This window comes from Podarcis cretensis, assembly GCF_951804945.1.
Source record: "Podarcis cretensis genome assembly, chromosome: 6".
Lineage (NCBI taxonomy): Eukaryota > Metazoa > Chordata > Lepidosauria > Squamata > Lacertidae > Podarcis > Podarcis cretensis.
Window position 1 is genome coordinate 49745873 of NC_137175.1, and position 21933 is coordinate 49767805.

General features: G+C 48.6%; 1 protein-coding gene across 4 annotated transcripts in view; it reads left to right on the forward strand.

Annotated features, from left to right (window-relative positions):
* Window positions 1–16772, forward strand: part of ATXN7L2 (ataxin 7 like 2) — a 22578-nt gene extending 5806 nt beyond the window's left edge. For 3 of the 4 annotated variants that reach the window (XM_079980286.1, XM_079980288.1, XM_079980289.1), the window contains exons 3-11: window positions 557–661; window positions 2752–2956; window positions 4457–4755; window positions 5813–5895; window positions 8229–8473; window positions 8985–9177; window positions 9724–9845; window positions 12631–13510; window positions 16628–16772. In XM_079980286.1, the coding sequence (XP_079836412.1) occupies window positions 557–661; window positions 2752–2956; window positions 4457–4755; window positions 5813–5895; window positions 8229–8473; window positions 8985–9177; window positions 9724–9845; window positions 12631–13510; window positions 16628–16642 (2147 nt within the window). In that variant the 3' untranslated portion in view covers window positions 16643–16772. The remainder of the gene's footprint in view (window positions 1–556; window positions 662–2751; window positions 2957–4456; window positions 4756–5812; window positions 5896–8228; window positions 8474–8984; window positions 9178–9723; window positions 9846–12630; window positions 13511–16627) is intronic. The other variant, XM_079980287.1, reaches the window with a different exon arrangement.
* The last annotated feature ends 5161 nt before the right edge of the window (window positions 16773–21933 follow it).

Here is a 21933-nt window from a genome sequence, read left to right on the forward strand (position 1 = left end):
GGGCTGCCAGTCAAGCGGTTCCCCCAATTCACATCTAGGTGCTGCATTGGCTCAGTAATATACCACATGCTCTGCTCTTATAAGAGCCCAGTATGAAACTCCTTGTATCTGTGCTTGAAGAATCTTGGGGAGGCAGCCAAAGAGGGCTTTGTTTGATGGAACAATGGTCTAAGTCTGTATAAAAGCTCATTCTGGCATTATGAATGGATGACCTGCTTTGCAGTCAGTGTCTCCTTGATCTTTCAATCCTGCATGACAAGCAGCCTGGTACTTATTCCCAGTTTGCAGCTGGGAAAACTGAGGATGGAAGTGTGAGGCATGCTTCGTGCCACCGCACCAGACAGTTGTGGCAGGGATGCAAACATGTGCCTCTCAGCTCTCTTCCTTTCTAAGCTACATGGCGGACTTTTCTTCTTGTTCCATCTTTTGTCAGAATTAATGGTGGGGTGTTGTTGCCGCTATTATTTGAAGTGTTTCTGAGCCTGAAGAACAGACAAAGTTTCACGGGGCTTCTTCCAGGGTTCTCTCTCATCACTCGCCTCTCTTGTCCTTTCAGACATGTCTATCTTTGGTCACTGCCCAGCTCACGATGAGTTCTACCTGGTGGTGTGTAACCACTGTGGCCAAGTGGTCAAACCTCAAGCCTTTCAGAAGCACTGCGGTAAGCGAAGCAGCCAAAAACTGCCAATTGAATTTCTGTGGCCTCTGGATGGAGAGCTGTGAATTAGGGCTGCTTGCTGCTGCCTCAGGCACCGGCCCAGTGGGTGGTGCCTGGGCTTGAAAGGCCCTTTTCTGTTTTCCTCCTGAAAATGGGGGGCGGGGTGGGGGAAGAGGAAGGTCGTCTTCCCTTGAATTTCTTTTCAACCAGCGAGGAAGCCGCTGCGAGGGCAGCAAGCAGCCCGAGAAACGGAAAGGCAGAATTCTGGTCATGCTAGGGTCGCTTCCGATGTCACAACTTTGCCCTTGGTGTTTGGGGAAAGAATGTGGGGAGGCAGTTAGGAAAGGGTTGTACACACATCAGGTAACATAAGAATGGAGAGACACTTGAGCCGCGGGGAAGAGCCCTAGCTCATGGGTAGAGCATCTGCCTTGCCTGCTGAGCAGGGTCAGTCCCTAGCATCTTCAGGTAGGGCTGTGAGAGTGTTGACCATTCACAGCTAGATGGGCCTTTGGTTTGACTCGGTCTGAGGCGATTTCCTATGTTCCTGTGATGTCCCATCTCGAAAGGAGACAGGCCACAAGCTTATGCTTTGGGGAGAAGGTCTCAAATTGAACCTCTGGTTGACTCAGCCTTCCCCAACTCAGCGCCCCCTGGATGTTTTAGCATAGCACTCCCATCAGCAGGGGAGTGGGCATAGAAAGGACCTGTCCAGAGGGCACCGACTTGGGGAAGGCTGCCATAAAGGGTAACAGGTACAGGATCTGGCAAAGAGATCTCTGCCTGAAAACCATTGCCCTGCAGATGGGTCATTTCTGCTCTAAACGGACCATTTGTTGCTTCTCTCCTCCGTCCCATCCTCCCAACAGACTTCTCTCCCTTCAGCCTTTACACTAGTGACTTAGGCCCAGCTGTTTTCTAGCTGCTTCTCCTCCCAAGTTCTTAAAGCACAACGAAGGAAATCTAACATTAGGCAACCTCCTCTCGCCACCATCTGTGAATGATTTGTCCGTATCCAGACTTTTTCCTTTGGCCTGGTGCCCTGGGGCGGGGGCGGGGGGGTGAGCAGTAATCTCGCTGGGATTGTCCAAGGCCATCCGCCTGCCTTTGAAAGGAGTTGTTGAGCAAGAAGCGGGGAGAGCGGAGGGGCTGGAGATGGACTGCTTTAGCGACTCACCCTACGGATCAGGGGGGCAGGCAATGGACAGTCTTGACCTCCTGCCAAGGAACTTGCCAAGAGGGTGGGGTAGGCTGGGCATGGCTCGAAGGTGCAGGATGCCGCAGCTCTGCTGAAGCCAAGCAGGTCTAGGCCTGGTGAACACCTGGATGAGGGAACCCTATCCACACCATCTTGGAATTCCATCATGGGAGAAGAAGCAGGATATAAATGAACTGTGTTTATTTTATTTGCCTCCACAACTTCCCTTGGGCTTTATGAATCAGGCCTCGAGGAACAGAATAGCAAGACATAGATGGTGGTGACAGCTAAGATTAGGCAGATTTCCAGCTGGTCCTGATTGCCCCCTTTTGGACCCTGTGCCTACTTCCTGGTGATTGACTATGATCAGGTTATGGGCCTCCCTAAGTGGGAAATGGCGATATGAGAGAGTAGCTCCTTGGCTGTCTGCTACCCACTCTTTGGAGCAGGTCATGGAAGGATGTGTTTTTGGAGCCCGCCTCTCACAGTTCTGTGGTGCAGAAAGGATTAGTTCCAAAATGCATGACTTGGTAAATTGGAGCTAGGAAGCTCTAAATGTGAAGTTCTGGATGTAGCCACTAACTTTGGTTCAGCAAGTTCCCAACAGAAAGGAGAGACGGAGGTGTGGATACAGTTTTCTAATAACAGTGTGGGGCTTCTGGAGCATTGCCCATGAAACCTTAAGGGGATCACAAATTTGGCACTGAGCACTATTTGCATAGTAACCCTCCAAATTTCGTATTAGAATAAAATCCATAAATTGGGTGCTTTTGCTTCCCATTTCTGTACTCCAGGCCAGTACTTGCCATTTGCAGTATGATGGCTGCCATCCGGATTCCCGCATTGGCTAGTTGATTGCAATATTTTCAGTAACAGCATCTTAATTCCCACCTAGAGAGACGACATGGACCTCCCAGCAAGCTCTATGGCCGGGTGCAGACCTCTTCAAATTTACAAAAGTGCCATGCGGTCAATGGGCGGTCTCTTGCCAGTGGAGGTCATGGATCCACCAAGTCCTGGCGGGAGAGGTCCCAGGGCTCCTTCAGTCAAGCCCAGCACACACCTGAGAGGACAGACAAGATGTCAAAGGACAACCTCTGGTAAGGAGGGGTTGGGGTTTGTTGGCAGGGGACCTTTCTGAGCTTTAGGATACAGAGCACAGCCCAACCAGTTCTTCTTGGGCTGTATGGAATCTCACTCCATTGCTTTTGGGGGAAGCATCCCAGTGCTGTGCTGTGCTTACTGGGGTGGCTGGGGGAGAGGTATTTGAGAAATTGCGCCCTTCAGAATGGCAGGTGCAACCTGCTGTAATTCTCCATTTTGTAAGATGCTACGGGGAAATCTACATGCAGCTCCAGGGATACTAAAGTTTTATTATCTAGGGATGCTAAAGTTTTACTTTTTGTTCTTTGTATAAAAAGATAAGGGCTAAATTAACCTCTAGACCTGTGAAGCTAGAAGTAGTTTTTAGTGTGTGTGCACAGACACATAGATGGGTCTGAATGAATCCTATTACTGAGGTTATATTTGGGGAGCGTTTTTATGGATTTTGATAAGTTGCATCTGGTTATTTTATTTATTTGTTTGTATTAAAATGCCTTCTCCGAGACACTTACAACTTCACTAAAAATTGCAACAATAAATAACAAATTTAACAAAAAAAGAATCTGAAAAGCAAGAGAAGGAATATACAGTCGTACCTCGGGTTAAGTACTTAATTTGTTCCGGAGGTCCGTTCTTAACCTGAAACTGTTCTTAACCTGAAGCACCACTTTAGCTAATGGGGCCTCCTGCTGCCGCTGCGCCGCTGCTGCACGATTTTTGTTCTTATCCTGAAGCAAAGTTATTAACCTGAAGCACTATTTCTGGGTTAGCGGAGTCTGTAACCTGAAGCGTATGTAACCTGAAGCGTATGTAACCCGAGGTACCACTGTAATCTGTTTTTCCCGATTTTTGTCCCCTTGATGGTTTTAGTCACTTTTAGTGACTCTAGGTTTGTCGTGGAAAGCAAGGCAGAATTAAACAAACTTAACTAGTTAATTATAGGGTCGGGTCTTGCTACTGAGGGAACTGCAGTCTTATTTCTAGAGTCTCATGAGGTCAGGTGGCCACCACAGTGGAGTAATCCTGGTTTAAAGGCTGCACTGAAGTTTAAAGGAGCCCCCTTCAATGTCCACTACTCCTTGCCAATGTTAGTGGAAGAATGATCTGAAGGCACTTCAGAGTTTGCTTTCTTCATCTTGGTCTATTGCTGATGGCCAGACACATTGTTGTTGCAGGACACTGGGAAGACCTGTGAGATTTGGCTGTTGGTGCCTTCCAAGATTCATGTGGTACCAATGTGGAAACTGCACCTGCTCTTTTCTTGTCTTTGCCTCTCCTTATATTCACTCTGTCTGTTTGGCTGGCATCTTAAGGCTCCAGTTTTCATGTTTGGAGCATCAGCCCAGCTTCTTCTAATGTTCCTCCAGACACTGTTAGTAGTGTAGCTAGAACCCAATACGATGAAGATGTAAGAGTGTCACCTTGGTCAACTGAAGTGGGAGATGACGAATTTTTCCGACGTTTCTGACTTGTGGCTCTGCTTTGCGCTCTTCCAGTTTGTTTGTGCCTGTTGTGAACCTAGAGAAGATCTCCAGCCTTCCAAAGTCAGACAGTGATGGGATCAAGGCCCCCCCAAAGCTTTCTGACTCTGCCACCCCTAGACAGTCTTCTGCCAGCTCAAAAGAGATGCTGGGCAAGCCCTCCTTAGTGGCGTCACCGAAAGAACCCCTAACGTCAGCCAAGGCCAGTGGCAACTCCATCATACCCGCTGACAGCTTGAGCAGGAAAATGGAGAATGCTCCTGCCTTGGGAGAGAAAGAGACTGGTGCTGTGAAATCTCTGAAGAAGATGCCGCGTGAGTACCGTAGTATCCTGTAGCTGGAGGCAACATACTGCCTAGCCAAGGCATAGGGGGTTCCTTCCTGTACTCCATTTCACAGCAGAGCAGGCCTGGCTTCTGATATCGCCAAACAGTTTGGTAGCATTTCTGCACATGACATTATCTCCAAATTTCCTAAATTCTGGAAGAGTGGGCATCAAAGGGAATACTGACTGGGCATGCCACACCCCAAAATCCAGGTTCTTCCAAGCTTCCGCTGGGAGAAAGGGTGGTTTACTCCCCAGAGAGGTATTTGAGGACTAGGATAGAACATTTACATTGGACTCTGAAGTGCACCAGACTCATATCTCTGGATTCTTTTATCTGGAGCATGCTTTTGATTGATCTCCCTTATTGGGTGGGCTACTTCGTTGGGTGCCTAGAGCGGGGGAAAGGGTTAGCAGAAAGCCAAGCTGCCAGCTTGATAGTCTCTGGCCAGGTGTATGTACCCAGTAGCACCCCCTTTTTAAAGGGGAAGCGACCCATTTCAAATTGAAGCTGGGTATGCATAGCCAGTATGTCAGATCCCTCTCTTGACCAGGTTTGTGCACTTGGCCTCCAGGTGACTGGGAAGAAGGGGAACACTGTGCATAGTCTGTGACTTGGGGCTCTGTTGACCAAGGGAGACAGGAAGAGGAGTTTCCTGCCATCTTTTTTTTTCTTACGACCCCAAAGTGTTTGTCTTCTCAGGACAATAAATGCTGAATAAGAAGAGAGCCACCCACATAGAAGTAGTAATTGCTAAAGACACAACTCCTCACAGGATGCCCATAAAATAAAATTAAAAAGCAGCAGGAAAAGAAATACTGTTGGACAAATAACCTGTTGTGCTATTCTGACAGCAGGTGTCAAGAGTTCCTTGAAATATGGTGTTTTTGAATAAGGGCTTCCTTGAAGGATGAGAGGGAAGCTGAGGCACTGGAAGGGGGAAGGCATAAAACCAGGCCTCAGGAAACATAGGAGGGGGGGCAGGATGAGTGCCTTGCCTTCTGTTTTCCCGTCTGCATCTTAATTCTGTGTTTTGCTCCCACAGGGAAAGAATGTGACCTAAACAGGCAGTGTGGGGTGGTGAACCCTGAAACCAAGAAGGTTTGCACTCGGTTACTGACCTGCAAGGTATGATGCTTCATGTGATGAAATTGGCATGAAATGGGGGCAAAAGAGTAGTTCAGCATAAGAAAGAGTTTTGACCAGCCTTTGCTCCCCCTGCCCCATGGGCCTGTTCCTTTGCCTCCCTGGTCAACACACCTTGCTAGAGTGCCTGTGGTCAGGGGTGGAGGAAGGGGGGTGCGGTGTGGGCGGTTCACCCCGGGTGTCACCACTCAGAGGGGTGACAAAATGCTGGGTGGCACTCACCGCGGGGCCTGCAGGCTCCGCGCTGCCCCAAACGGTCCACCTTCCACCTCTCCCTCAGCTGTAGGGCTGATGAGTGGGAGGAGACAGGCAGACTCCTTAGAGGCCCCACGGAGCTTCCTGCCTCTTCGCCTCACCCTGTGGGTGGCTGGCCCCACCCTTTGGCGCAGAGCACATGCACCGCCCCAGGCGCCCGATCGGCTTGCTCCACCACTGCCTGTGGTTTTCCAAAGTAGAGAGGCCTTTCTGCATAGCCCGTCCCCTGCTGCAAGCATAGCTTCAGTTCTGGGTGTTGATGTTCATCATGTTGTTGGGCTGTGGCTCCCACCATACTGAACCATTGGCCATGCTGGCTGGAGCTGATGGGAGTTGCAGTTCCAGAACATCTGGAGGGCACAAAGTTGGCTGCCCTTGGTCTGCCAGCTTTATTCAGGTTCCTGAGCCCTATGGGCTGCCTATCCTCCTCTTCAGACTGTTGTGAGTTACTGGAAGCAAGTTGCCAATGAAGGATTTCTGCATTTGCAAGAAGGCTAGAGTGTGCTGCAATACGGCTTACCTGTTGCTGTGCCATCAACATCAGTCTGCCAGCACAGATGCCTGCTTTGTGGCTTTGTCTCTGGCTGCTGTCAGGCATAGGAGCAAGACTAGGTTCTAAAAGAAAAGAAGAAGAAGTGGTCACCCTATCAAGTGGAAGCTCCTGACTCTCACTGGCAGGTGTGGGGAACCTTTGGATTGCCAAATATTTCTGAACTACAGTTCCCATCATCCCTGGCCATTGGCCATGCTTGCTAGGGCTGATGGGAACTGTAGTTCAGCAGTGTCCCAACACCTGCTCTGTAGAAAAGTTCAAGCAGAAAATACTTTGCTATAAACCCAGGGACAGGGAATCTATGGCCCTTTAGCTGTTGCTGGACTACAGCTCCCTTCATCCCTGACCATTGGCTGTGTTGTCTGAGGCTAATGGGAGTTGGAGTCCAACAACAACGGGAGGATTCCTGGTTGGGGAAGAGTCACCTAAGGTATAATCTCCTGGAAAGCTCTTAAATAAATGGGAGCTGTGCCAGAGCACTGAGGATGGTCTTGCTCAGCTCCTGCACATTGCAATAAAGCGTGCTCAGGAGAATTTCCCCCGGGGGAATTGTGCCTCTCATCTCTCTCTGGAAGGCAGCCAGGTATCATATATAGGTGGAAAACTTTGTAACTTCAAGTTAACTTGTTTGAGGTAGTCTTAAGGCTCCATATAGACAGCTTTGTATTCTCACAGCCAGCTACCCCATGTGAAGAATCGGAACTGGGGTTTCTCTGTTCCAAACACTCAGGACACTTGATTCAGGCAGAGGGGAAATTGGGTGGGCAGTTTGAGATACGTGCTATAATGAAGCGTTACTAGTAAAACCCAGGCATAGCAGAAGTTGTAGCCAGGACAGCAAAACATAAGCAAGCTAAACACAGTGTGTCAAGTCATCCCCATGACAACACTGGGTAATTTCACAGTGTGCTTTTGCTGCAGCCACTGTAAATAATGTTAACCTTTTTGATGATCAGCTGCCTTCTACCCATAAGTCAGATTTATTCCAGGTGGGCCTGTTTAAAATCCAATTTAATAACTGTATGAGCTCTTGTTTTCTGCCCAGTGGTTCATCCAGCACTTGTCTAAGAGCCAGCCGCTTGGATTTATTGAAATGTTCAGTGGTTGAGAGCACCAGTTTCCCCATTGTAGCACCTTAGTGATCATGGGGGAAATTTCTTATTCGAAAGCCACCCGCCATGTGACAGTCTCTCCCATCCCCCATCAGAGCTTGCCTTCTCATAAAATAGGCTTGGAAATGGACTTCTTCTCTGAGCTTGTTGCTTTTGTCATGCTCTGGTCCAGTGTTATTATTCTAGAAAAAGAGGTGCCAAAACTCGCCATGAACACCAGCCTTGTTCTCTTATCATGGCAAAGGTGAGATGTGCTGGAACTGAGTTCCAGCAAGTTCCGGCTGAAAAAGCCCTGTTCTTGTCACACCTCCATAAGCGAGTGTTGTGAAGTCCTGCAGCGGTGGGTGTGCTTGTCGCTTGTCAGCTGATGCCTCTAACCATTCTCTGTGCCTCAGATCCATTCTGTCCACCAGCGCCGTGAGGTGCAGGGCCGTGCCAAGGACTTCGACGTCTTAGTGGCCGAGCTAAAGGCCAACGCCAGGAAAGGCGAGTCCCCCAAAGACAAGAGCCCAGTGAGGAAGGAAGCGCCTTCTGAACGACTCTCGCAGGACTCCTCGTTACTCTCACAGCCATCGCTGGTCCTGCCCAACGCCTCTCTTTGCCGAATAAAGCAACCCTACTCCCACTGTGCACTTTCCAGGTAAAACAAGGGCAGATAGTGTCCCAGGTAAAGCACGGGAAGGAAGTTGACTGGGTAGTTTTCTAATTAAAGTTGCCTGGGATATTTTTTGGCTCAACCACAGATGTGGACAGGACCTCAGAAAAGGTGGCACTGTACCACCTTCTGTACCACTGCAAAAGCAGACTCTGTCCTCAGATATTCAGTATCTACTATATGTTTTGGAAGTGGTTTGTTAGCCATACATTTGGACACTTCTTAAGATATAACCAGTTTTCGTACAATAGTTCCTGCGATCAAGGAGATGGTTTTTGTTTGTTTGGATACAGTTGGGTGCCATTTTCAATCAAAATGGCAGACTGAATCTTTCAGAATTGCACTAATTTTGAAGTTTCTTAGAATTCCTTAGCAGCATGGGACATATGGCTGCTAGTCATATACATGTCCTAGTAAGGAAGCCAGTAATATCTCTGCCACAGATTCAGGAAACTCTCCCCTTGAAGAGGGCTTTGACCTCCTGTGTTGCTTTTAGGTCTAGGGTTTCTTCAGAGAGTGAGACCGATGACCTGCCTACCACCTCTAGCGAAGTCGACCACGGGCTCTACCCTTTTCCAGCACCCAAGAGCACCGGCCGGGTTTCGAGCGAGGAGAGTGAGGATGACGCAGTGGATGATTCCCGCAAGGTGGACTGCCATTATGCAACGCGGTCGCCACGCCCCCAGGCGGTAAGTACCAGGCTAAAACTGGTGTGGCTCTGTGAAATGGGTCCTTTACACCTTTGGCGAAAAATGCTTGCCCCATATCTTGCAAGAAGAATGCCAAGGGTAGGGGAATGTCGGATGCTTGGATAAATGAAGCTGCTTTTATACCGCGTGAGACCACTGGTCCATCTGACCCAATGACATTTAGTAGCAGTTCTCAAAGGCTCCAAGAAGATGTATTCCTGAGTTCTGAGATCTCTTTAACTGGATACACCAAGGTCTAAACTCTGTGACCTTATACATGCAAAACAAATCCTCTGCTACTTACCTATGGGTTCAGTCCAGGATTAGGTTAGTTGCCCTTGTTCTGTTGATATCAATTAGACCAGGTGTGAAGGGGGTGTGTTGCGATGTTTTGCCTTCCTTTGCTCAGGAGATGAGGTGGGCAGAAGAAACAACTCTCTTGGTGTTAGCAGCCCATCCCCATTTGCAAGAGGTTTCAGAACGTGCCGTTTGCGTGATTTAATATTCTTAATGCCTTTTATCCCTGCTTCCATCTCCCCACAACAGTTCTGCACTTTCGGAAGCAGGTTGGTGAGCCCTGGATGTTACGTCTTCAGTCGACGGCTGGATCGGTTCTGCTCTGCACTCAGTTCCATGCTGGAGAGACATCTCAGCTCACACATGTGGAAGTAAGTAATCCTAGGGGGGAGTAGAGAAAATCCTGTGATGAATTGTGGCTGAAGATGGGCATGTGTGTTGCCCTTGTTTGTGCTTAACACTAAGCTATGGCTGATTAAAATTGGGTTTATTAAACCATGGTTTTTTTGATCATCCGAGCTCTGCCCAGCAGCTTGTTTACTGCCAACACGTCTGAAGCCATGGTTTGTTATTGGCTTATGAACCTTCGTTTGTTTTAGCTATGGCTTGGTGTTACTGTGAACCCTTCTGAACCATGGTTTGTTTCACCACCCCACCTCGGGACGCTAGAAAGTCCTCTGAGGCACAAGCAACTGGAAAACAAACCAAATTTCAGAGAAACAAGTTTGCTTCATGTTACATTCTTTCAGGTTATGTCCCGCGGCAACCTGGAAGTACCAGAAAGGGTTACTTCTGGGCTTCGCCACTTGCGCATGTGCACAAGCGCCAAATCGCACCGCGCACCTGCGCAGATACGGCACTTCAAGTTGCGCTCTTTTCATGTTGTGAACGGGCCTCCGGAATGATCCCGTTCTCAACCAGAGGTACCACTGTATGATTGTTTGTGGTATCAACTCCCGATTGTCTCCTGCTATCTTCCCGACACTGACATTGCTGCTGTTTACCAGGCCATAGCAGGGTAGCAGTGAGGTCTAAATATATTTAAAATGGAGGCTACAAAACATAGTGTTTCAATGAGATGTGGTATTTTGTTGGAGTGTGGTCCCCCCCCCTCCAACCTTTGCATGTCTGTCCCATGTGTTTATCCTTTTTTCTCTTCTGATAGGCACTCCAGATGCTGTTGGATTCAAATTCCCATTACCTCCTGACGATAGGCCACACTGTCTGGATCTGATAGGAGTTTCTGAGTCCAACACCACCTAGAAGTTCCCATCCTTGTGTTCAGAAATCTAATCCCCTGTTACGGAATCAACTGACCTAGTTGATTCAGAAATTGAGATCTCTTTCCTTTCATAACCTGCCTTTGCATCAGATTATCAGGCTGGTTCATACTAAAACAACGAAGTAGCCAGTGCATAAAGAGCTAAGAACAGCAACTTTATAAATCAACATTAAAAAATGGATTGTATTCCAAGGGTTAAAAGGGGGGTTGCTGGCACTTCTGATCCATGCCGCCTGCCAAGCCCCATGCACTGTTGTTCGCAAACCCTGACAATCATCAGGGCTTGCAAAAAGCCACACACAGGGCTTTGAAGCCACAACAACCAGCCAACTGTCGGGGCTTCAAAGCATCTCGCGCAGTGTGCTTATGCCTGTCTCGTTTTAATTTCAAACCACGCAGGTGAAAATGGGTCACCTGCCATTACCGAGGTGTCAGGTGACTGACAGATGGGTGGCCCCATGGGTGTAGGGGTGAGGGAGATAAGGGTCCAGCCCATTCCTGCATCCTGCTTACATGGGCATTATTTAAGATGCAGCAACATAGGGACCTGTCTTACACAGAGGCAGAATCCTGGGCTGATCTCGCCTGGTATAGCACTCTGCACTGATTGGCTGCCTTAGTCCTTTGGGGTTTCAGGCAGGGCTGTTTCCTAGATGGCAAGGATTGGACCTGGGACTGTGCAGACCATGGTGTCTGCCACTGAGCTTCAATGGCCCCTTCTCTTGGGCTTTAGAGCTACAGCAAAAGAGCATTTGGTCTCTTCAGAGGCTTTTTTGAACCATTCACTATCACCCACGCTCAGGGTTTGTTTGTCCTGGTAGTGGAGGACGACTTGCCTGAGGTTTGTCACCCGTGGCAAATGTTCATCCGTCTCCCAGCTGCATTCCACATGGGACTTGCTGGAGCAGTGGAAGTGACAGATTGGGTGTTTGCATTTCCTGCATTTTTCCCATTCCTTATCTCTTCGGCAGAAGTGGTGCCTAGAGAAGGGACATCTGGACCCTTGGCAATAGCTTAACGACTGCATTCATATCTCCCTCCTTTTTCTCCAAGGAGTTCAAATGAGAAACAACAGCATGCTTCTTGTGTGGTTGGTGGCGGGGAGATGGGAATGTAGAAAGCCCCCCACCCCCACTCCCCGCAGCCAGATCCTATGTTGCTTTATTAAGAAGGAAGCCCCACTGTGCTCACTGTGACTTTCTCCAAAATAAGCGAGCCTATGCTTGCAGCTGAAATCCACGTTTGACATCCCTCCCCCTGCAAATGGACGTAAAATGTGGATGTGCTTTTAAGCACCTATTAAGCACCCGTGTAAAAAAGAGCAGCGCAGGCAATTATGTTCCCAGTCCACAGCTTTGCCATCAATCACTCTGCACACGGTTGCCGAGAGAAGCATTGCGTTCCTCCGGCTGACCTCGTAGTCGTGGTGTTTTGTCGGGGCTTTTGGTCCCCCTCGTCTCCAGCAGGTGGCGCTGGGCTGCAGGGTTTGACGCCGCTGCATCCTTTATGGATGGCTGCACTCATCTGAACAAAGGGAAAACAAACACCCAGGTTCTGGCGAAGGGGAAAGAGGAGGGCGGGTGGTGGCTGTCTGCGTGCTCGTGGATGCGTGTGTTTGAAGGTGTCGACGTAAGGGGTTTAGAACAGGATAGCCACCCAAGCCAAAGAGGGAGGCTTTGGATTTGAGAGCAGCAGGGTGCGACGTCATATCTGGAACCTGAAAAAACAAGGGAGCCCATGAGGATTCTGGTTTTACGATCCAGCATGGAGGGCAAAAGGAACAAGAGCTGAGGGTTGGAGGGGTTTTTCCAAAGTCAGGTCTTCTTAACTCTCTCTCTCCCCCCCCCCCCCCGCCTTTTCATTGGCCCAACCAGAAGGATCCCTCCCGCTGCTGACCATCCAATTCTGTCCACACCACCCCCTGTTCTTCTGGGCTTCTCCACATCCAGCACTTCTCAGAACTGCAACTCCTCCCTGGTGTGCAGCCTTCCCCACAGCCTCCCGGGCAGGACCTTGGTGTCTTGCACGGCTTCAGCCACCGTGGCCTCCAGGGACAGCCGCAGCCACCACAGCATGAACTATGCAGTGGGGTCACCCCACGCTGCAGCCGCCTGCAGCCAGTCGGACTGCATGGGCGGGAGCCAGTCCATCACCTCCCCACTCCCGGCCAACACCCCTTCGCCGTCCTTCAGCAAGTTGCCTTTGACCAAGGCCAGCAGGTCCTCCAAAGCCAAGGAGGCGGCGGCTGGCGGCGTGGAGCCAGAGGCCTTGGCCCGGAAACGCAAGCAGTCTCCCGGGGCCCCCGCTAGCCCTCCGTACAAACAGACCTGTTTCCTCGATCTGGGCAAGAGCAAGGCAGCTGGCTGCCAGGTCTCCCATCCGCCCGCCAAGGCCAAGCCATCCATGATCTCCTCCTCCTCGACTCTTTCCCTGAATGGAACCGTCTCGGCCGGAGCCAGGATTAAGAGGGTCAGCCATCTGGACTGCAGGGCTCCCGGCCACGTCCCAGTCAAAGCGTCGCAGCTGGAGAACCGGGCCTCCTCACTGAATGGGCCAAAGGCACTGCAAGCCAACTGCATCTCGGATGAGGAGGCCAAGCGACGCAAGAATACAGCCACCTACTGTAGGCCGATGAAGGCCAGGCACTCCCCCTCCCCCTTGCCTTCCTCTTCCTCCTCTGACTTGGGTGGCTCTGTCCGAAGGAAGAAGCCAGTTGTCTCCTTGGGATTTGAGGAGAAGCAGAACACATTGAAGGTACGTTCTTTGCACATTCTCCTTCTTCTTCTTCTTCTTCTTCCTTTATCTCTCAGCTTTCCCACCAAGGAGCTCAACATCGTTCTCCCCCTCCTCATTTCATGCCCACAACAACCCCCTGAGGTAGGTTAGGCTGAGAGACAGTGACTGACCCATGGTCAGTGAGTTTCATAACTTTGTGGGGGGTTTTAACCCTGGTCTCTGAGGCCCCAGTCCAACACTCTAAACACCACCCCACACTGGATCATCTGCCTCCAAAGGATTGCGTCGGCTTCTTTTTCTCCCTCGCCAGAGTTTTGACACAAAGTCTGCACACTTGTGTTTACTGCTGCAAGGTTGACTGCTTCATAACTCCATGACATGGCATATAATGGTCCCCAGAAGCTAATAAATTTATAGCAACACACGCACCAACTCTGTTGCAGTCCATATGATAAGTTTTGGGTAGTGTTCAAGAGAGTGCGTTTAAAATGGTGTTGGGTAAGGAACGTTCAGCAGTGACATTTTGTTGCGTCATGCTCCCTTTCGTAGCTTGTTGGCTAACATCCTCCTCATGGGGTCTGTGGCAGATAGTTTGAAGGAAATGTTGGCCCAGTGTGCAGCCACTGTGTGGAAAAGTCAAGGTCCTTCTTGGAGCTCCTTAGGAAAGAGGTTATAGATACAACTGCCAGTATTGTAACGCCTTTATAAAGATCTATGGTGAAACCACATTTGGGGTGAATGTTGGAAGAGTCAGCATAGACAAAAGGAAGTACTTCGCACAGTTCATCATAAACAGGATAATTAACTGCCTCAATATTTGATGTCAGCCAACTTTGATGGCTTGAAGCGGGTTTTGTTCAAATGCATGGAGATAAGGTTTCCAGTGGCTTCTACTCAGTATGACTTTGTAGTTCCTCCTTCCTCAGAAGCCCATTTGCTGGGGAACAGGATTGCAAAGTGGCTATACTGTTCCCCTGTTCTTCTTATGGACTTCCCATAGGGATCTACGTGGCCATTGCAGGAAACACGGCAGCTAGGTTAGATAGCTGTCTGATCTAGCAAAGCTGCTCTTGTGTTCTTACAATTTCTACAGCTGTATCCTGGTGTGTGAGAGAGAGCAGTGCCTCAGTCAATTAAACCTTCAATTGATTGATCAGTGAGGGCCAATTTCCATCTGTGGGTCTGAGATCTTAAGTACCCAGGGATGTTGTATATGCATATGTTTGTGGTTGCTTTGATTCAGGTATGCTGGTGGAACAGGGGGTGAAAAATAAACCATTAAAGGCAGGCTTTCCTATCAGTGAGCTTAAGCTTTGGTTTATTAGATTATATGGCACTTAATAAATTTCTATACCACTGAGTAACAAACCTGTCTCAGCAGTTATATCATACTTCTTTCATTTATTAATACATGCATCTAATATTGCTTCATGGAAACATAATTAAATTTAAATAAATTTGCAATCAGTTAAAAGGCAAATGATTGATTTAGCATTATTTCATTGGTGGACCAGTTCTGATTTTTATCAAAGCCTTAGGAGTGAGGCCACCGGTATCCTATGTAAAAATAAATAAATGCACGGTAAGTGAGTTGATGCTTTTATTCAGCTAATTTGAAATACTAGAAGTATTCAAGCTGCATAGAAGACCTTTTAAATGCTTGGGCAGAGGGTGGAAAAGAGAAATAATATATTAGCTAAGAGTGACACCTTTCCTCCACTTCTTTAGTCTTAAGCAGCTTCCTAGCACGTAGATGCACTGATTTAGCTTTACCTGCTGAATAAATTCTTGCTAAGCTGCAGTTAAAGGACACAGATCTCCTGGGCAGGGGTGGGGAGCGGAGGGAAAGATGGCAAACCCCAGCTAGGAGCACTTTTAAGATAAAGGGTAGAAATGTTTAGGAAGGAGATATGATGATTATATTGAGGCTCTTTGGGTTTTGCTCAGAGGGACAGTTTCCCCAAATTCCCCGAAATGAAACTGTAGTGATGGAGGGAGTACAAAGCAAAGCACGAGAACACAGGAGCCCTGCTGGATCAGACTAAAGGCCAATCTGGTCCAGCGCTCTGTTCTCATAGTAACCAAGCAGATGCCTCTGAGAAGCCCACAAGCAGGATGTGAGCGCACCAGCCTTCTCCTGCGCTTGTTTACCAAGGAGCGGAATTCAGAGGCGTAAGACCTTCAATCCCAGAGGTAGCCCGGAGCTCCGATTCCTAGCAGGCATGACCAAGGTTGTTGTCCCTGGTATCTAGCAGCTAGCAAGAAATTACCCCTGAAGGCGAAGTTTCCGGTGGACTGAGAACTGTTGATAAGACTATGGATGAAGAATGTGTGGCCTCCCAGATGTTGTTAGACAACAACTCCCAGTGGTTGGGGATGATGGGATCTGGAGTCCACCAACATCTGGAGGGCCACGCAGTCCCTATCCCTGCTGTTGAAGGCTCACCCTCCATGAATTTGTCAAATTTGCCTAGCAGGAGGCTGTAGCAGCCTCTGGCCTTTCTAGTTCCCTCAGGCATTGCTCACTTGGCTTTATGCAGCCACGTGGGAAGGAGCTGCTGAGAGATCACTCGCATGCCATTGTGATGCATCTTAAAATGGGACTCCTGCTTTGATTCATTCTTGAAGAACCCTGGATATCACACGGGATGATAGCTTCCATTTGCACTATCCGTGGAATTGTAATTTCCAAGTTCTTTTATTAGAACCTCGGCACATCTAACCCTGCATCTGCTGCATCAGGCCAAAGGCTCATCTAGTCCAGCATCCTGTTCTCACAGTGGCCAGCCATATGCCTGCAGGAAGCCCACAAACAGGTCTTGAGCACAGCAGTATTCTCCCACTTGTGATTCCCAGAAACTGGTGCTTGGTGGCGCCCTTTCTTTGACAGTGGAGGGGGGCAACGTAGCTCCCATGGTGCCGTGCAATCCCATACAAAGCTCTTTCCCCCAATTAATAAAAGGTTGCCATGTCACATACCCCTCTAATGAAGTTAGAAGCATGGCTGCTGCTCTTTGTAATTTCAGATAGGTGCTGGTTGCAGCCCTGGCTGTAATAGACACTTTGCTGTGAATGGTGCTACATAAACTGTCACCCTCTGCACTGACACCCTCTCTTCTCTCTTCTCTTTTGCAGTCAAAAGCGCATTAACAGCAAGTGCCTGCATTCTGCAGAAGGAGCCAACAGCCTGAGAACTCTGCCCTGGGTCCGACTCAAAGCCTCTTTGCTTTTTTTATAACTTTATAGTATTTTTTTAAAGGAAAAAAACCCCTCTAAAATACCTCAAGACTCCTCCTCTTCTTTTCCTGCTTAATTTATTTTTTTTAAGGGGCTGGGTGGGATGTGAAGGAGAAAGGGAAAACTGAACACAAGGGAAACCAATAGAAATGCAGCTAACATGTGGCTTGTAAATGCGGTTGCAGGTGGAATGGCTGGGAGCCGTTTCAATGCCCATAATGAAATGGGGATGTTTTCTGGCAGTGTGGTTGTTCAAAGAGAAATGGGTGCTCCATGAGATGGTGAAGGCAGGGTGGGAGTCCAATGCTGAAAGGGTTTGGTGAAGCCATGCAGACACCCTTGGCAATCTGCTCAGGGGGCCAGGGTGCATTAACCCAGCTCTTCACATGCTCCTGGATGGTGATTGCCCGCATCCCTGCTCCGCTCACCTGTGCTGCTTCTCCTCTGCCATCCCACCACTGCTGTGATTCTGCGCAGCGGCTCTCCCTGTCTCCCTTGGCCCTTAAGTCCTGCTTTCTATTATGCAGGAATGGGAACCTCAGGCCCAGGTCTCCCCTAGCTGCCAGCCAAACCCCTAGTGGCCCTGCTTTGAACCATAATTCAATCTTTTTGCCTGGTTGGAGGGTATCCTTGAACTTGGATAATGCCTCTTGCTTCTCTGGCTAGAGAGAAAAGTGTGTGTGTGTGTGTGTGTGTGTGTGTGTGTGTGTGTGTGTGTGTGTGTGTAAGCCAGCCTTCTGCACAGAGGCAAATCATTCATTGCTCTGCCCACTTTTACTTCTGGCCCTGATGGCAACGGATACCTCAGAGGTGGATTTAGGGCAGCACAGCTGGTTCCGTTGTGCTGGGCGCTGAAGCCAAGGGGGAGTCACAGGGCATCACAACTGTCACATAGCAAGCAGAACGGAAGGCAGGGGAGGGGGAATTTTGGCCTTGCGCAGGGCACCGCTGACCAGATTAATACCTAGGAGAATGTGTCCCTCAAGCCAAATAAAGCTCCCCACTCCTTCTCTTAAGACTAGAGGAGAGAGAAGCAGATGTCTTAGCAAAGTACTAGAATGTCTTCAGACAGCATGTCGGGACTTTAAAGGATGAAAATACAGCTTCTGTTCTCCCGCTTAGCCTTCAAAGGGGTTCTCCTAGTACAGTGGTACCTCGGTTACGAACTTAATTCATTCCAGAGGTCCGTTCTTAACCTGAAACCGTTCTTAACCTGAGGTGAGCTTTCACTAATGGGGCCTCCTGCTGCCACCACGCCGCTGATGTGCAATTTCCATTCTCATCCTGGGGCAAAGTTCGCAGCCTGAGGTAACTACTTCAGGTTAGCAGAGTTTGTAACTCGAAGCATTTGTAACCCGAGATACCACTGTATTTTATTAGTTAAATTTGTATCCTGATATTTCACCATTTCACTGCTCAAGGTGGCTGGTGCCTATAGTGCAAATACAGCAATAATTAATTTTGCAGCGGAGGTTAAAGGAGAGATGCTGGTTTCTCAGGCAGGACGCTGGCTGTTTATTAAGGATGGGAAATGTGTGAAGCCCAGAGCCACTTATTACAGTCAACTTCAACATTCATCCTCTTCACCAACACAAGGGGCTTCTTCTTATGCTCTTATTAGGTGGCAGGTACCCCCCCTCCTCTAAATATTAATCCTCCATTTATCGGTAGTACAGTTGGCATGTTTTAAACTACACTTAGGCTACAAACACACCATACATGAAAAGCACGTTTCTCTGCAAAGAATCCTGGGAACTGTAGTTTACCCTTTACAGAGCTACAATTCCCAGCACCATTAACAAACTAGTTCTCAGGATTCTTGGCGGGGGGGGGGGGGGAGCGGAACGGAAGCACAGTGTGTACATAGCCTTTTTTAGGCCTCATTGGGCTGATTCTGAGAGAACAGCCATCCTCTCATGTGCCTACTCTGCCTCCCTGAGGTGAAAAGCTGCTGGTAATAATCCTGAGGTGTAAAACACACACACACACTGGGAAAAACATGCAAGGCCCAAAGAACTCATTGGGGGGTATTACTGAAGCACCTTCACTACATTCTTGGTTCTGGCTGCTGCTGGACGCCATTTTATGGCTTTTGAAGTGATGTGAGATGATGAATCGGGGATTTGAGTGTCACCTGTAAACTGACAAAGGAGAGCTCTTCCACAGCTTTTCAATCGGTGTCTGGCCATTGTGGGGCACTGCTGAATGCCATAGGGTATGGTCAAGAGATATGGGGCAGTCACTGTGGCCAAGCAGCCATTTTGCCCCCACCCCAAGGACGGCAAGGTGAGATGTGCCACAGAATAGTTGGGACTACAGCAACTATCGGTCCAGTCAGCATGGCCCAAGGGTCACAGATGATTGGAGTTGTAGTTCTTCAGCAACACCTGGAGGGCCACAGGATTTCTGATTAGGTGCAAAAGTGTGGTAAGATTCTCCACTTGGCAGGACAGATGGCCAGTTAACCAAGTGACAACTTAATGTATCTGTGCATAGGAGCACTTGGGAAGCTGCCCATCTATTGCCTTGCCAAGTGGTTAGCAGAAGCAGACCAGTCTCCTTTTTCTCTTAATCAGGTGCAGAAGTGTTAGACAATTCTCACCACCTCGTTGGGCAAGATATATGAGGCCTCGTCGGGGAGGCAGCAACCTTTTCTGGGTCCAGGGATGCATTTTGAAATCTAAGAAACTGTTGTGGGTACCACAAAACACCCATTTCATTGAAGAAAGACTGGTGATGCTCAGCTACCCCCAAACAAATGAAACAGTTTTTAACAGCAGTCATTGTGCCTCTCCACAAGAAAAGACAATCACCCCAAACAAAAACAGCTCAGCTTTAAAAATAAAATTGAGAAGGGGGCTGAGTGGGTCACAAGGGAAGTGGCTGAAGGTGCTGTGGTGCATATGTGCATCAGGGTGGGGACTTCAGGCCTACATCCATGCATTGGTGTCTTACTGGCTGTATTCTCCCCATAGTATGGAGGGGAAAATAACAAGGTGCTTTCAGCCAGATCCCATGCATTTTTATTCCTAAACATGCCAAGCGTTGCAGCCTCCATTGCATGACAAACTGCCCCAGACCCACACAATGCACCCATTGGTTGTGTGAAGCAGGCCTTTGTGCATTTCCCCTGCTGTGGCTTTAAAGCTGGTTCACAATTTGCATTTTGCATTCTGGCACAAGCCTTGTTTAAAGAGCAAAATACACCTGTGGAGTTGTCAATTGCAAACGGCACACATTTAAATGGCTACTTCTGCAATAAACATGAAAATGGCGACCAGCAAAGAATTAGACTTGTGCTTCAGTATTTGTTGTGAATAAAATCCAGCCATTTAAATTTATTTATGCCATTCACAACTGCTAAGACTGCAGGTGTATCTGGTACCTGTTGTATTTGAAAGTGCAGATTGGCTGTTCTTACCATAGACTTGTGCCATTTGAGGCCTGGAGCTTCCTGACAGAGACTTTATGTCACTAATGTCATTAAGATTCAATTTTTCTATGCCACACATGGCCACACACACACACCTCTTTTAACCTTAGATTTTTCAAATGTATTCCGCTGCCTCTCCCACAGCAGTGTGCAGTCCTTGATGACCTGTTTCTGTGCAATGTTTCCTGACTGCTCCCTCAATCACTACTCTCTTTCCCTCCACCACATGCATGCATATAAATCGGTACTTGCTTGCATGACCTTAAACACACACACAAAAGTGCATCAGGAGAAACAGTACCAATCCCTAGTTCTCATGTATTGCCATGAGGGAAACTGAGGCTTGTGCTTTGGAGGAGCTGAACAGGAAGGGCAACATCAGTGTTGTTTTTCATTTATACAGAGGTCTTGCATAGGACTGATACCCAGTTATACTGCAATTCTGATAAAGAGGTTTTGTGCAATACCTCTTGTGTTGTTATATCTTCACCACACACATTACAATCTGCCCTCATGCTTCAAAAAGTACCTACAAACTCCCACACCAGCAGTAAGGGCAGTTGTAAAGGTAAAGGTAAAGGTAAAGGTAAAGGTAAAGGACCCCTGACAATTAAGTCCAGTCGCGAACGACTCTGGGGTTGCAGCGCTTATCTCGCTTTATTGGCCGAGGAAGCCAACGTTTGTCCACAGACAGTTTTTCCGGGTCATGTGGCCAGCATGACTAAGCCACTTCTGACAAAACCAGAGCGGCGCACAGAAACGCCGTTTACTTTCCCGCTGGAGTGGTACCTATTTATCTATTTGCACTTTTTAGTGTGCTTTCAAACTGCTAGGTTGGCAGGAGCTGGGACTGAACAATGGGAGCTCACCCCATTGCAGGGATTCGAACTGCCGACCTTCCGATTGGCAAGCCCAAAACTCAGTGGTTTACACCACAGCACCACCCGCGCTGTGGAACAGCGGGTGGAACACTGTGGAACAGTTGTAGAACAGGCTATTTCTATTTAACAAAATTTCTGTACAAGAGGAAATCCTGATAAAATGGGGGGGGGGGAGTACAGGCTGGCATTTTTATAATGGCAATCTCACGTGGACAGTGTGAAAAACCCATGTGCATAAGCAGCACCGATCCCACAATAGTGCCCTTAGTTCTCTGGTATCTTCAGAATGGAAATCCGCTTCCCCCAAAATTGAACTTTTGGTAATGGGAGAATGCACTGAAAAGTATGGAACGACATTTGCTTGTTGTAATTTTGTCTAACCTCCCCACAAACAAATCGGAATAGATGCTCATTAAATAGAGCCTGCCCCACCTAGCAAGCAAATCAGGTTTGAATGCTCTGGGTCCTCTGGAAACAACCACACATATAGGGCAGTGCATTAGTAGAGCCCCCTTTCTCCCCATGGTTGCATAGCTACACCAGGAAGAACTTTCTGACGGTAAGAGCTGTTTAACAGTGGACCTGACTCTCCCGGAAGGTGAGAGGCCGGTCCTTCCTTGGAGGTTTTTAAGCAAAGGTTGGATGGCTATCTTCCAAGGATGCTTTAGCTGGGACTCTTGCATCGCAGGGGGTTGGACTAGTATCCTTCCAACTCTATCCTTCCTAAGGTGAGAAATCGCGGAATTTCCACCCTACTCGAAAATGACACCCTTTCCCCTAGAAGCCTTATGATGGAGATGGGTTGCGGGTGGGGAGAGACTGAGCCACCTCTGCTGCCTTCCCTCAAGGCGAAACGGGTGAGCACAAGTGGCCCTTTCCGCGATTCCCTT